At 38.9% G+C, this 13,659-nt stretch overlaps 1 protein-coding gene across 1 annotated transcript; it reads left to right on the top strand.

Annotated features, from left to right (window-relative positions):
* Nucleotides 1–6,836: 6,836 nt before the first annotated feature.
* On the top strand, nt 6,837–13,298 carry LOC138634932 (uncharacterized). Its single transcript, XM_069722169.1, has 2 exons — nt 6,837–7,778; nt 12,620–13,298. Exons 1-2 carry the CDS (start codon nt 7,111–7,113, stop codon nt 13,296–13,298), a joined length of 1,347 nt encoding a protein of 448 aa, XP_069578270.1. The 5' UTR covers nt 6,837–7,110.
* The last annotated feature ends 361 nt before the right edge of the window (nt 13,299–13,659 follow it).

The following is a 13,659-nucleotide window of genomic DNA, read 5'->3' as shown; positions in this document are numbered from 1 at the left end:
TCAGTCAGATTTCAATGACAAGCCCTGTGACGAAAACTTCAGGCTCACCAAATATGGGCTTGTGATCAGTGATTTTGTTGTGTTACACCTTCGCAAAGTATGAATGACGTGCTGCTGGAAGCAAAAAAGAAAATCAGAATGTCCACTCTCAACTAATTAGCCCTGTGACAGACTTTTCAGGGAAATGTTACCGCAGTTTTATGGTATGAAGGGTGGTTGGGGTGGACGGTGGGCAAAGAAAACTCAGGAGTTTAATATCGGGGTTCACAGCACGAGATTCAAAGTCAGAAATAGATTATTACTGACTGGAGATGAAAAAAAATCAACCAGGAAAAATAACAATGCTAATTTCAACTGTAACTAATAATTCTAGACATGCGGGGGGCAAATACAGCTTGAAAAACCTTGCTCACATCTTTACACTTAGAATAATTTAATAAGGAGACACACAGCTTACTAGATGTAACCTTGTTCTGTTATAACGCAGGTTGATTCTTCCTCAGGTGATCATTATACACCTATATGATTTAATGAATGTCCCAGAGGTTTAATAATGAAAGACTTTCGGAAACGGTGTTTATGATGAAATCCGCCTATGGTCGTTTTGTTACTGTAAGAAATTGAACTACTTTTCTCAAAAGGGACAAATATGATTTATTGGGAACAAAATAATGAAGTGAAAAAAATGTAGAGAGCTGAAGTCTAAAGTCAGAGTTCAGAGGAGCTCTGTTACGTTTAGTCTGTGTGTTCTGTTAGTTAGACTGAAGGCTGATTGTAAGTGTGAACATACAGGAGTGTTTTGTTCACAGAAGATCAGAGTAAAAGAGAAGTGAAATTGCTATAAGCGGAACAGGGAGGGGCAATAAAGAGCGGTCAGTCAGATGATGTACAACAGATCTGGCAAGTCTGGATTTTAAACTTAAAATGTTGGAACATTGACATTAAAGAAAAATGCTGAATTCTCTGAAGTTGTGCTGTTCTGTCTGCTATTCTCCGCTCTGCCCGAGAGGAGGCAGCAGCTTTACTGTGTGTGTGTGTGTGTGTGTGTGTGTGTGTGTGTGTGTGTGTGTGTGTGTGTGTGTGTGTGTGTGTGTGTGTGTGTGTGTGTGTGTGTGTGTGTGTGTGTGTGTGTGTGTGTGTGACTGTGCTGAAGATTTGATATGAAGTTTCATATTTGATTCACAGGCAGCCTGATGAAGCCAGTATTAAAATGTAAATCTTCTATTTAAAATACAAATAGTACTCTTGGTATAGTTCCATGCAGTTTTGTTTGAAATTTCACGTTTTATCTGTAAGCACATAATGCTCAATAACGCTTGACTTACTTTGTATGTAGGCCCACAAAGAGAAAGAAGAAGGACAACTGGACGATTGTGAAATTGCATCGTGTGTTGTTCAAAGAGTTTTTAACTGCAGTTCTTATGTGTCCATAAATCTCTAAGCAGCCATTAAATCCAAGGCTCCCTACCTCTTTTAAAGCACTCATTACTTAGTAACTGAGATTCTCCTTGTAGAGCAGCAACACCACAAACAGGTGACCTAACAAACCCTGCCAGTGGAAATCCCCATCTCTCTGGGCAGTTTGAAATGAAAGTGATTAAATTGTTAACAGGCACCCGGAAAAATAAATTCTGGTGTATGTGGGTGTGTGAAACTGTCTCATTAAAAATTGTTTTACTTTGTTTGCATTTTTTTTCAAATTTGGGGTGAATCATTTTTATGATCCAGATGTGCTAACAGTTTTGATTACATTTTACTGCATCTAACATGACGAATTAAGTGTTTGCTGTCCTCAATAGGATTGAAGAGGAGGTGTTTCAGTTTCTATGGTAGTTATGCACAAGTTCCATGATTGTCAATTGTGACTTTTGTGTAATCTTCTTCCTTTTATTTATTTGACATATATTTTAAAAACTTGTAGTTTTAGAGACTAAAAGACTCATTAATTGAAATCAAATTAGAATTTTGGAGTTTAAGAACAAGTGTGGTGGCACACAGATGGTTTACATGGAGTATTCTTTATCTGAATTATCACTGTTGCATGTTTAAGATGAAGTATTGTTTTAAATAAGGAACTGAAATTAAGCCCAGAAGTCATAAGTAACAGCATGTACTTAAAAGGTGATATTATGCAGAACTATTAGTGTTATATTACTACCTCACTGGGTCATCATACTTGGATAATTAATAAAGGCTCAAAATAATATTTTCATGTTGCAGAGTGTGTTGGAGGAGCTAATTAAAAATACTTTATAAACTGGCAACAACAGTTGCTTTACTTTCGATTTTGCCGCCATTACAAGTCTTGCTGGAAAGAGTGGACAGTTTCTGGGACAGAGGAGCAGAAGTTATATACAGAAGACGTCATTTGTTATACAGGTAATTATTTGTAGTTAAATTAAACATTGCAGCTAGCTGACTGCACTATTTGCATATCAGATGTTAATGTTAACTTCTGACTTTTCACAGTCAGATGATAACGTTAGCTTCTAGCCAATTAACGTACAGTGTTTTATTCTGTGGACCAATCGTTTTTAGCAGCAGTTTGTTGGGGCACACACACGTATTTTAGTCTGAAAATTGGCTTGTATTTAATGAAATATATTTTTCACCACTAATTAAGTCTCTGTGCAGGAGAATTACTGTGTAGGAACTATACCAAAAACAACAGAGTTAACAATAGGACATTATTCCCAAAAATGACTGTGGACGAAGTTGAAAAAAGTGCAATAAAGTGCTTTAAAAGCTTTCACCAATGTTTTTAAAAACAATAGATTCTTACATTTATACTAACAAAATAATGACGACTTATTCTTTTTCTGAACATAGTCTGTTTAAGCTTTGTGATTCTGCATTCATTTAAAAAAAAAAAAAAAAAAAAAAAAATTTACCCCTCTAATGATTTTGACTCCTCTCTCTCTCTCTCTCTCTCTCTCTCTCTCTCTCTCTCTCTCTCTCTCTCTCTCTCTCTTCTTCTTCTTCTTCTTCTTCTTTCTCCTTCTTCTTCTTTCTCTCTCTCTCTCTCTCTCTCTCTCTCTCTCTCTCTCTCTCTCTCTCTCTCTCTCTCTCTCTCTCTCTCTCTCTCTCTCTCTCTCTCTCTCTCTCTCTCTCTCTCTCTCTCTCTCTCTCTCTCTCTCTCTCTCTCTCTCTCTCTCTCTCTCTCTCTCTCTCTCTCTCTCTCTCTCTCTCTCTCTCTCTCTCTCTCTCTCTCTCTCTCTCTCTCTCTCTCTCTCTCTCTCTCTCTCTCTCTCTCTCTCTCTCTCTCTCTCTCTCTCTCTCTCTCTCTCTCTCTCTCTCTCTCTCTCTCTCTCTCTCTCTCTCTCTCTCTCTCTCTCTCTCTCTCTCTCTCTCTCTCTCTCTCTCTCTCTCTCTCTCTCTCTCTCTCTCTCTTTTTTTTTTTTTTTTTTTTTTTTTTTTTTTTTTTTTTTTTTTTTTTTTTTTTTTTTTTTTTTTTTTTTTTTTTTTTTTTTAATTCGAGAAGAACATAGAAGGTCAGATGCTAATCACTTTTATCACACTTCTAAATGACAAAAAGAAACTCGTGATTTACATGTAGTGTACCTTCTACAGTGCTTCCAGCCTGGAAGGATATTTGTATAACTATCCTTCCTCCTTTTATAATCAGTATGTTGGCAGTAGTTACAAACCTGAGCACGTATCTGAATTTGCTTTGGCAGTTCACCAAATAGATAAGGCTGTTATTCACACATTATTTCCTCTGAAATACGCACCCATTTGGCTATGATGATTGTGATTGTGTGAGTGTCTGGAAAGGAGCTCACACTTACAAATCCACTGGTGGACATGCAGAAAACAACAGGGAAATAGATAATCCATCTGCTAACTGAAACTCATTTATCAACTTTTGTGAGAGACCAGTGAAACTCCCCAAACTGAACATATCTACTTCTATGAAATAAATAAATACTGTTGAGAAAGAGTATTTATAAGCAACGAAGAAATTAACTGAATGTCTAGTTCTCTGGGTCAATCAATATGCAGGAAGTACAAAGTGATCGTGGAGGTTTTTTTTCACAGTTTTCCGCAGAGCCCCTCATCTTTTGCAATTGTTGCAGTACACTCCCTCCACTAGTTAGGTGCTATCTGGGAATCTCTTTGATCCATCATTGATTAATCTTAGGACGTCTGTACAGAATGATCTGCACCAAAGTTCATCATAACAATAAGCTTATGCTTCGCTTCATCGTTCTTCTGTTGCTATTCCAGCAGTGCAGCTTGTATTTTTCTCAGCACTGACACCTATTGTTTATGAGGAAGACGGCTTGACAAATGGGTACAATGTGAGTATAACAGGTTATGTAAAGGATGTAAGATGGCGCCGTGCTAGTGGCAGCCTGTTACAGCAGCTCCCCCGAGTGTGTTTTGTTTGAAGTATTTTTCTTTCTTTCTCCTCTCTTCGGAGTTGTTGTTTTTTTTTTCTTCACGTGTGTTATGTGACGGTCAGACAATGGACCGTAATTTTTCCACTTTTCTGGTGACCGCAATAAGACTATACAATAACTCACCTCTGGCAAAATCCATCACACAACAATAACACTGTTGTCTGTGTTTCTTGGTTGTTTGTATATAATATATATATACTGTACTGTATATACTGTATATACTGTGCATTTTATATTTAAGATTTTTTTTTTTACTGCTATTTTATTGCTTTCTATTATTCTATTATTATCTTATTGCTTCCTGTATGCTGCTGTAGCGGAAAAAAAATTCCCCTTGGGGATTAATAAAGTAACTACCTAAAACCTAACCTAACCTAAATATCAGAGGACCACGGTCATTGGCTAAATTGAAGAAGAGATTTGAACTGTACAATTTGTTGGTAGATTGTTTGTTTCCTTCCTTAACACAAGATGATCTCAATGATTTGCCTTTTATTAGACTTTATCTTATCGTAGTAGCTGGCTCAACCTTTTTTTAATACGTGTAGTGCACTAATATTATAGCGTGATAATGTATGTACACGTATATGAGATAAACGTGTTTCAGATTGGGAGAGTGGCAACAAGCACTGTAGTGATCATTTGGATGAAAGTGTTGAAATACAAACACTAACTCACACAAACAGATTCTGCTTGCTCGCCTTTAAACCACAAAAACCAAGAGGCTCACTTATCTTATTTTCAGGGGTCTTCCAAAACCTGGGAGGAGAACTTAGTTCATGGTCAAAGTTTGAACATAAACTGTTCATGTTCAAGGAGGTTTTCAACAAAGGAGACAGCACAATAACATTTTACTTGCTAGCTTAATGCTTCTCCAAAATATAAACCTAAAACATTGCATGTACCGGTTCTGATTGAAAGACTGAGCTTACGTCGTACAAAAAGCAATTAGTGAGCATAATACTTACGAGAGAGGTCCTACTGTAATTTTATTTGCTGTGAATCTTTGTCCTGTCCACTCTCGGCCTCAAACATGTTCGGATGGATTTGAGAAGTTGCCATTTACAATCAAGAGCAAGAAATTATGTCAGTTAATAGGTTTACGGCGGACTTTCGGTACAACCACATAAGCAAGAGAATGAGGCACGAGTTTGCCACTACTTGTATGCAATCTTCCTGGAAGTTCACCAATCAGAAGAAAGAAGGATTTTAGGGAAGGGGGCCTTAAAGAGACAGGAGCTAAAACCGATTATTTCAGAAATAGGATGAACTGTGGGGGTGAATCACATGAGCATGAGTCCCCTTTAAATACACGGTGATGACCCACACCATTATACAAGGTGACGTGGTTCTACACAATCACAATGAACATAGGTGGGCAGTGAAGTTCAGTTTTACTGCATATCATTAACACCACTGCGTCGTCCTAGATACTCTCTTGCACACCAAACACCTTTTATTAGACAGCAGAAACCAGTCCACAACAAATCTATTTTTCTCTACAGATCCCCAAGACAACAACATCCAGCTGCTTTAAGACACCATCTATGTATCTGTGACTATTTTTTTTTTTTAAGGTTTATGCCCTCATGGGCTCGGGGCTTAGTGCTACTTGAGGCAGAAATAAATCATTAATGTTTCTTTCTTTTTATCACATTGCCGTTACTTAAAAACTTTGATATATTGTAGTTTGTTATAAATGCTCCCAAACAGGCTTGTTTGTCCCATTTTTTTAAGCTAAAAACAGAATGATTGGTTGACAGAAGCCAGAGTTACACACCCATAAAATATATTCCAAGCATTTCTAGTTTGTCATTAACTCAGATTTTACTGTTAGAGTGTGTGACCTAGGTAGCTTGGACATGTTTCTGCTATAAAAACTAACATGTTGGAGGTGAGGCAATAAAAACATTACACATTGCTACCATTGCTTTAGATGAAAACAATAATATAAAGTGGAAAAAACATGAAGTTTGCTCATATTTAATATGTTCTCAATTTCTCCTTTTGTCCTCCTCTATCTTTCTCACACACTCACACACATACACACATACACACACACACACATTTATGACAAAGTATGTTTGTATGTTACAGTCTCATGTAGTCACTTATCCACCACATAACGAGGTCTGCCTTGGCCACTCATTACCTCCTGACAGCAAATAAGCAAACACACCTCGAGCTACCATGGTCAAAAGGTTAAACCATAAAAACAGTCTTCATTTCAAAAAGCACACAAATGAACGCCAACACACCCAGGTGATAAATGAGGTCAATGCCCTGGACTCATCTGATTGGCTTAGTTTGGCGAATGATGTCATCTCCTAGGTGGGCCAGACCAAGTCGTCATCAAACGATACGCAGATAAGGGGTATTGACTCCTTAAGAGCAGCAGATCACAGGAAAACAGCATTTGAGCTGGCAGGTACATGCAGCAGAGAGTTTGTGGAGGAAGACAACTTTGACAAATCGACACTTCTTGATTCAGCAGCAAGTGCAACAGCTACAACTTCCGGAGGAGAAATACTTTGTGGAAAGAGTAGTCGACAAATAGGAGCTCGAAGGACAAAATAAAGAAGGCATAAATATAGGGAAAAATAGAAAGGTAGAAGGAAAGAAAAGAAGATCAGAAGGAAGTTGATCTTGACTTGAACCAAAAGGGGAAAAAAAGGACATACTGAATCAAGGAGAGTCTGGGTGCACGATGGCGTCTTTTGGACTTGAGCTGGCCGGCATCACTCTGTCGGTGCTGGGATTGGTGCTGAGTGTGACCAGTTGTGCCTTGCCGATGTGGAGGGTATCTGCCTTCATTGGTGCCAACATCGTCACCGCTCAGGTGTACTGGGAGGGACTGTGGATGAACTGTGTGTTCCAGAGCACGGGCCAGATGCAGTGTAAGCTCTACGACTCCATGCTGGCTTTACCTCAGGACCTGCAGGCCGCCAGGGCCCTCACTGTCGTCTGCATCATTGTGGGGTTGGTGGCACTCCTAATTTCCATGGTGGGAGCAAAGTGCACTAACTGCATCGAAGATGAGGGAGCTAAAGCCAGAGTGATGGCCTCCTCTGGAGGGGCGTTCATCGCAGCAGCTCTGGCCTTACTGGTGCCTGTTTCCTGGTCAGCACACACCATTATAGTTGAGTTCTACAGTCCACTCATCCCCGCTGGGCAGAAGATGGAGATCGGGGCAGCGCTGTATCTGGGATGGGCTGCCTCTGCCCTGTTGCTGACAGGGGGGTCCATCCTCTGCTGCAGTTGCCCTCCAAAGGAAGAAAAAACACTGAGGTACAGCATACACCCCCAGAGTCATATAGCATACTCTGCTGCTCCGAGGTCGGTGGCTCAAAGCTCCTACAACAGAAAGGACTATGTGTGAGGGAAAAAGACCACACAGAGGAGATCCTCTTCATACCATTTTCACATGTATCCTACTTATTTGTACATCTTCAGGGAGTTTGTATAGAAATGTAGCCAAATAATAATCACGCTGGTTTAACTCGTACGAATTTTTCACTGGAAAAATGGTAAAAGAACCAAACCAGGTTTTATGTGTTTATTAAATGTGTCTCGATGTTTTTGACACTCCTGACTGGATTTAAAAGCTTTTCGCAGTGGCTTTACGATACTGTTTACACATTGCAATTTGGTCTAAAGCAAGCAGGGGAAAACTATTTCAAAAGACCAAATCCCAGAGAATTTTTTTTATTTTATATATTTATTTGTGCTCATAACATCTGGATCCAATGTGGATATTCGTCATTGTACTTATAATTGATCAATGTGCACATATTACGTATGATACTCGCAAAGCTAATAGAGACACTGTTGTAACTGGAAATAATTTGCATCTGATATTTTTATTTATGTTCTTACAAAACAGGACAGGCTGAGTCACAGATACAGAAACAGTATACAGCTTAGCAAAACAGAGCTTACTTTGGGCTCCAGAGGAAGGTCAAAATGGCGGAGTGGGCTGTAAAAAGAATAAGGGAAGTCATACAAAATCAACATTTAGTTAGTGATATGTGACTGATTTTATGTGTTTCATCTCTATCACATTTCAGCATTTAATGTTGCTGTGCTCAGACGCTTTCTACAACAGTTGAAACTTGTATATTTTACTTGGTTTTGGCATTTGTTTTTTTTCATTTGTATTAACTTTGTGTGTTTGACAAAAATGTCACATCTCTTCTGAGAGTTTTCAATACAATATATATGTTGCTTGCCATCCTGAATGTTTTGAGATTTACTGATATGATTGAAAAAAACTTAAATAATTAAGTAATAAAGATTTCTACTGGTAAACACTGATTTATGGTGGTCTGAAAATATTTAAGATGATTGTTTAATGTAAAAACCCTTCTGATAGAAAAGAAACAAATCATAAACTGCAGCATTTCATTCTGTATTGTTTTGAGATATAAGAGGAAATTAAAAGTCAACAGTCTTTACAACTTTAGGAAATTAACAATAACTTTTTTTTTTAAACTACAGCATGAGATGAATAGGTCTGTAACGTGACACATCAGAGCTGCATGTGAAAATAATCATGTCATCAAATATGTCATTATGGGAAAGAAAGTTCCTTCTTTTTGGTGTCTGACTCAGAGTCTGAGCCACAGATACCAACTTTTTCCTGTTTTGAATAGTCAAATACTTAAACACATGACCAGTTTCTGCTCCCTACGAACAACACTGAATAAACCTCTTTTAACGTTCAGGAAATATTCTTTTAATTTAAGCGTTTGAAACTCCTCTGTGAACATGAAGAACCCCATCTGTGTAAAAAAACAACAACAATACCACAGTCTGGAAATACTAAGTATCAGCAGGGAAACTCCTTGGAAAGTTGCGCAAGATTGGGGACGTTGTAAAATTATACAACTACAACAGGAAGAGGAGAGAAAAAAAGGAAGAAAGCGGCTCCCCATGACGTTCGTTGGAGCATTAAGCAATTTTGAGTCTGTGGCAAAACATTCTCTGGCTAATAAGAACACTGTGTAGAAGGTGGGAGATGTCCATGAAGGAGAGTCTCTCAGCAGTGAAGATGGGGAGGGTTTCACCCCTCTGTAAAAGACTACGTGGGTAAATAGTGCAACAATATAAGAATAGTGTTCCTCAATGTAAAATTGCAAAGAATTTGGGGATTTTATCATCTACGATACATAATATCATTAAAAGATTCACAGAATCTGGAAAAATCTCTGTACACAAGAGACAACGGCAAAACCCAATATTGGATATCTGTGATCATCGGGTCCTTAGGGGCCACTTCGTTAAAAACAGACACTAGTCTGTAATGGAAATCAGTGTACGGGCTCAAAAACACTTCCAAAAACCATTGTCTGTGAACACAGTTCTTCGAGCTCATTTAAGATGGACTGAGGCGAAGTGGAAAACTGTCCTGTGGTCTGACGAATCAAAATGCTTAATTTTTGGCCGCTGCATCCTCTGGGCGAAAGAGGAGAGGGACCATCAAGCATGTTATTAGTGCACAGTTCAAAAGCTATCATCCACGATGGTATGGAGGTGCGTTCGTGCACATGGCATTGGTAGCTTGCACATCTGGAAAGGAACCATTAATGCTGAACAATATATACAGGTTTTGAAGCACATGCTGCCACCCATACAACATCTTTTTCAGGGAAGGCTTTCTTTATTTCAGCAACACAATGCCAAACCGCATTCTGCACATATTTAAACTGCATTGCTCCATAGTAAAGGAGTCCAGGTGCTAAACTGGTCTGCCTGTAGACCAGACCCATTGAAAACATTTGGCATCAAGAAAAGAAAAATATGACAAATGAGAATTTTGAACCGTTGAGCTGTTGAAATCCTATATCAGGCAAGAAGGGGACAACATTTCACTTTCAAAACGGCAGCCACTGGTCTCCTCGGTTCCTAAACCTTTAAAGTGTTATAAAAAGAAGAGGTGATGTAACACATTGGTAAACATTCCCCTGCCACAACTTTTTTGAAAAGTGTTTTGAAATGGGCATATTTTACTATATATATATTTTTTTTAATCAAATAATACAAAGTTTCTGTTTCAATATTTAATATATTGTCTTTGTTCTATTTCCAATTCAATATGGGCTAAATGATTTGCAAACCATCACATTCTGTCTTTATTCACAGATTACATAGCATCCAAATTGTTTTGGAAATGTTGTTGTAAAATTAAGCCTTATATTAACCTTCAGAATGGGTGTATTTTGTTTTACTTTTCTGAACCTGCTGTAACAAGTAAAGTAGCTGAATAAATATTGTGGATTAAAAAGCACAATATTTGGCCCTTAAATGTAATGGAGTAGAAGTATAGAATAACAGAAAGTGGAAAAGGCAAAGTATAAGTATCCCAAAACTGTATTCAGGTACTTGAGTTGTACTTCCACCATTGGTGAACTCAATTTACAACATTACATTTTCTCAGTTTTGACATTCATTCTCGCGCTTTGATAATATGATACATGGTTTAATAATAAATAGACATCTAAACTACTTTGTTTTGCCCTCAATATCTTTATATGTTGGAGAAATGTTTAAGTTAACTTTTGAGATGTGTTTTATTGTTTCATGCTTAAATGGGTGTGGTGCTTTTATTTTGACACCTGTAATGAAGCAGGAAGTGAGAAACAGGAAGTAGGAAGTTGAGAACTGCAAACTGCAGAGAGCATGATCTCAGCTGTATGGCATCCCATGTCTAATCCGCATTAATCAACGATGTCAAGATGATTTAATTTGTATGAAGACATTAAAAGGAGCAAGAACGCTCACAATCCTGGCTCTTGAAAAGGAGTTTGGCTTGCTGTTTATCTATGTTAACACTTCAGAAGTAAAACACATAGAGAGAACAGTACATACTTGCTTTATTTTCAGTTCATACCTGTGTGGTTGTTTTGATAACACAGGTAGCCCGAAGGTTATGACTGTTGTCTCAGTACACATGCAGCGACTGATGTTGCTACATAAACACCAGTAACCATCTGGTGGGGATGCTCGTGATGAAACAGCTTCACTGTTGCCCAGCCATTGTTTTTGTTAGCGTGTGTTTTTCTATCTTTGTAAAAGCTATTTTGGGCCCCACGCTAATGATTTTAGGATGTTTGTGAAGAAACTTTTTACAACATAAATGAGAAACAATAGGTGACAATTCGTTGATAAACACATCGATGTCTTTGAGAAACAATGAATAGAATGACGTTTCCAATAATATAGCAGTAATTAATTTATATGTGCTTTGGTTTAAATTCAGATAAAATAGCTACTTAAAACTGGTGCAGAATTACATTGTTTGTTCATAATGAATAAGAGCTTTCCCCAAATTTTTATTTGTGACAAAATATCAAAAAATATCAAGTTCAGTTATTTAACTCAAATTTAACATTTGTAAAATACATTCTAATTATGAGTCTTATAGGTTTATTCCTTGAAAAATCTAACTACATATAGTATACATATTGTAGACTATATATATATTAAAAAAAAATTTTTGCTAAATTAAAAAGATAAATATTTAGAATGTCACAAACTAAATTGTGCCGGTATAGTAACATTTTTGGTCAGAGTCTAACCGATACTAAGAAGATCACATTGTCTGTATGCTAAAGGTGTCTGAGAACTGGCCTATTATGTTATCTCCCTGCTCATATTTGCTTTTGGTGCAGTTATTCCGGTTTCAATCAAAGCTTTGGGATTGTTTTCCTATCACTGAATCCTGATTGTTTAAAAAAAAAAAAAATCCACACGACAGTAGCCAGGACAGGAAGTGAAAAAAAGATAGGGACCGTCTAGAGGCTGAAGCAACCTCTTGGTCCTTGTTATTGTTGATTTTGGAAGTCAGGAAACAGCCATTTTACCTGTGACCAACCCCCACCAACCACACACGCACACACACCTACACGCAGACAAACCCAGCCTCCATCACGTCTCTCCTCTCCTGCCTTGCCTCCACCATCCCTCCTCCACTGGATGTGCACTGTTGGTGGGGTTTTTTTTGTTTGTGGTTAAAGACGACTTCCTCTTTACATCATCACCAGAGGACTCCTCCTCACTCCCCTGAGGTATAAAGGATCTCCTGTTTCCGTGGCAGCATCTCATTGCTACATCACACCCTCTTGCAGGTGCTCACACTTTAACGGACGCCTGAACAACAAAGTAGGAGACTTTTTACTGTGCTCTGAAAGGCTTTGTTTGTTGGACGATCCGTAAAGTCTAGCCACATTTTGCGACACAGCCAACATGTCGATGGGTATGGAAATTGTGGGCATCGCCCTTGGATTCATTGGATTTGTCCTTGCCATAGTGACGTGTGCCCTGCCGATGTGGAAGGTGACGGCCTTCATCGGAGCCAACATCATCACTGCTCAGACCATCTGGGAGGGTTTGTGGATGAACTGTGTCATGCAGAGCACAGGCCAGATGCAGTGCAAGATATACGACTCATTGCTGGCCTTGCCTCGGGAGCTGCAGGCCTCCAGGGCGATGGTCATCATCGCCATTATACTCGGGGTGCTCGGGGTCATGATCTCCATCGTCGGCGCGAAGTGCACCAACTGCATCGAAGACGAGCCGTCCAAAGCCAAAGTGATGATCATCGCTGGAATCTTCTTCGTCCTTGCTGGACTTCTGGTCCTCATCCCTGTCTCCTGGACCGCCAGCGTCACCATCCGGGATTTTTACAACCCCATCCTGGCCGACCCTCAGCGGAGGGAGCTGGGGGCGTCACTCTACATTGGCTGGGGGGCAGCCGCCCTGCTTCTGATTGGAGGGGCAATGCTGTGTAGCAGCTGCCCGCCAAAAGAGAAGAAGTACCAACCGCCCCGGATGGCCTACTCCGCCCCGCGGAGCACCAATGCAGGTGGAGGGTACGACAGGAAAGACTATGTCTGAACAGTGCTAGAGTGTCTGCTAAATTGCTTAGGAAAAAATAATAGTAGGATAAAATGAATGAATGTTTGTTGCACATGAGTGTGTGTGTGTGTGTGTGTGTGTGTGTGTGTGTGTGTGTGTTTAAACCACAGGGTGAAAACCCTCTAAAAGACTCCAAGATGAAGATGCTTGTTAAAATATTAACCTTTCTGCTTTGCTCTTGGTTGACATCCTTTTGTCTTGTTAATAGCCCACCAATTTTCTAAATAAGCGCATGTTTTCCAGCAAATTTTACTTTTACTACTTTTGAAATGTTAAACTTTATCTCTCTTAGTACGTGTTGTATTTATACTAACCACTTCTTCAAAACTACTTCTGTGGC

Source organism: Brachyistius frenatus, unplaced genomic scaffold (assembly GCF_029030835.1).
Source record: "Brachyistius frenatus isolate BFR_SWC_R1_liver_20210118 unplaced genomic scaffold, ASM2903083v1 Contig_5, whole genome shotgun sequence".
Classification (NCBI taxonomy): Eukaryota; Metazoa; Chordata; class Actinopteri; family Embiotocidae; genus Brachyistius; species Brachyistius frenatus.
The sequence above is the reverse complement of the archived record's forward strand: the minus strand, read 5'-3'. Positions and strand labels throughout refer to the sequence as shown.

Excerpts from the sequence above, each read along its gene's own strand:
- LOC138634932 (XM_069722169.1), top strand. The coding sequence starts at position 7,111 with ATGGCGTCTTTTGGACTTGAGCTGGCCGGCATCACTCTGTCGGTGCTG. Across the intron at positions 7,779-12,619 it reads TACAACAGAAAGGACTATGT|TCTAGCCACATTTTGCGACA; the intron begins GTGAGGGAAAAA and ends CGATCCGTAAAG.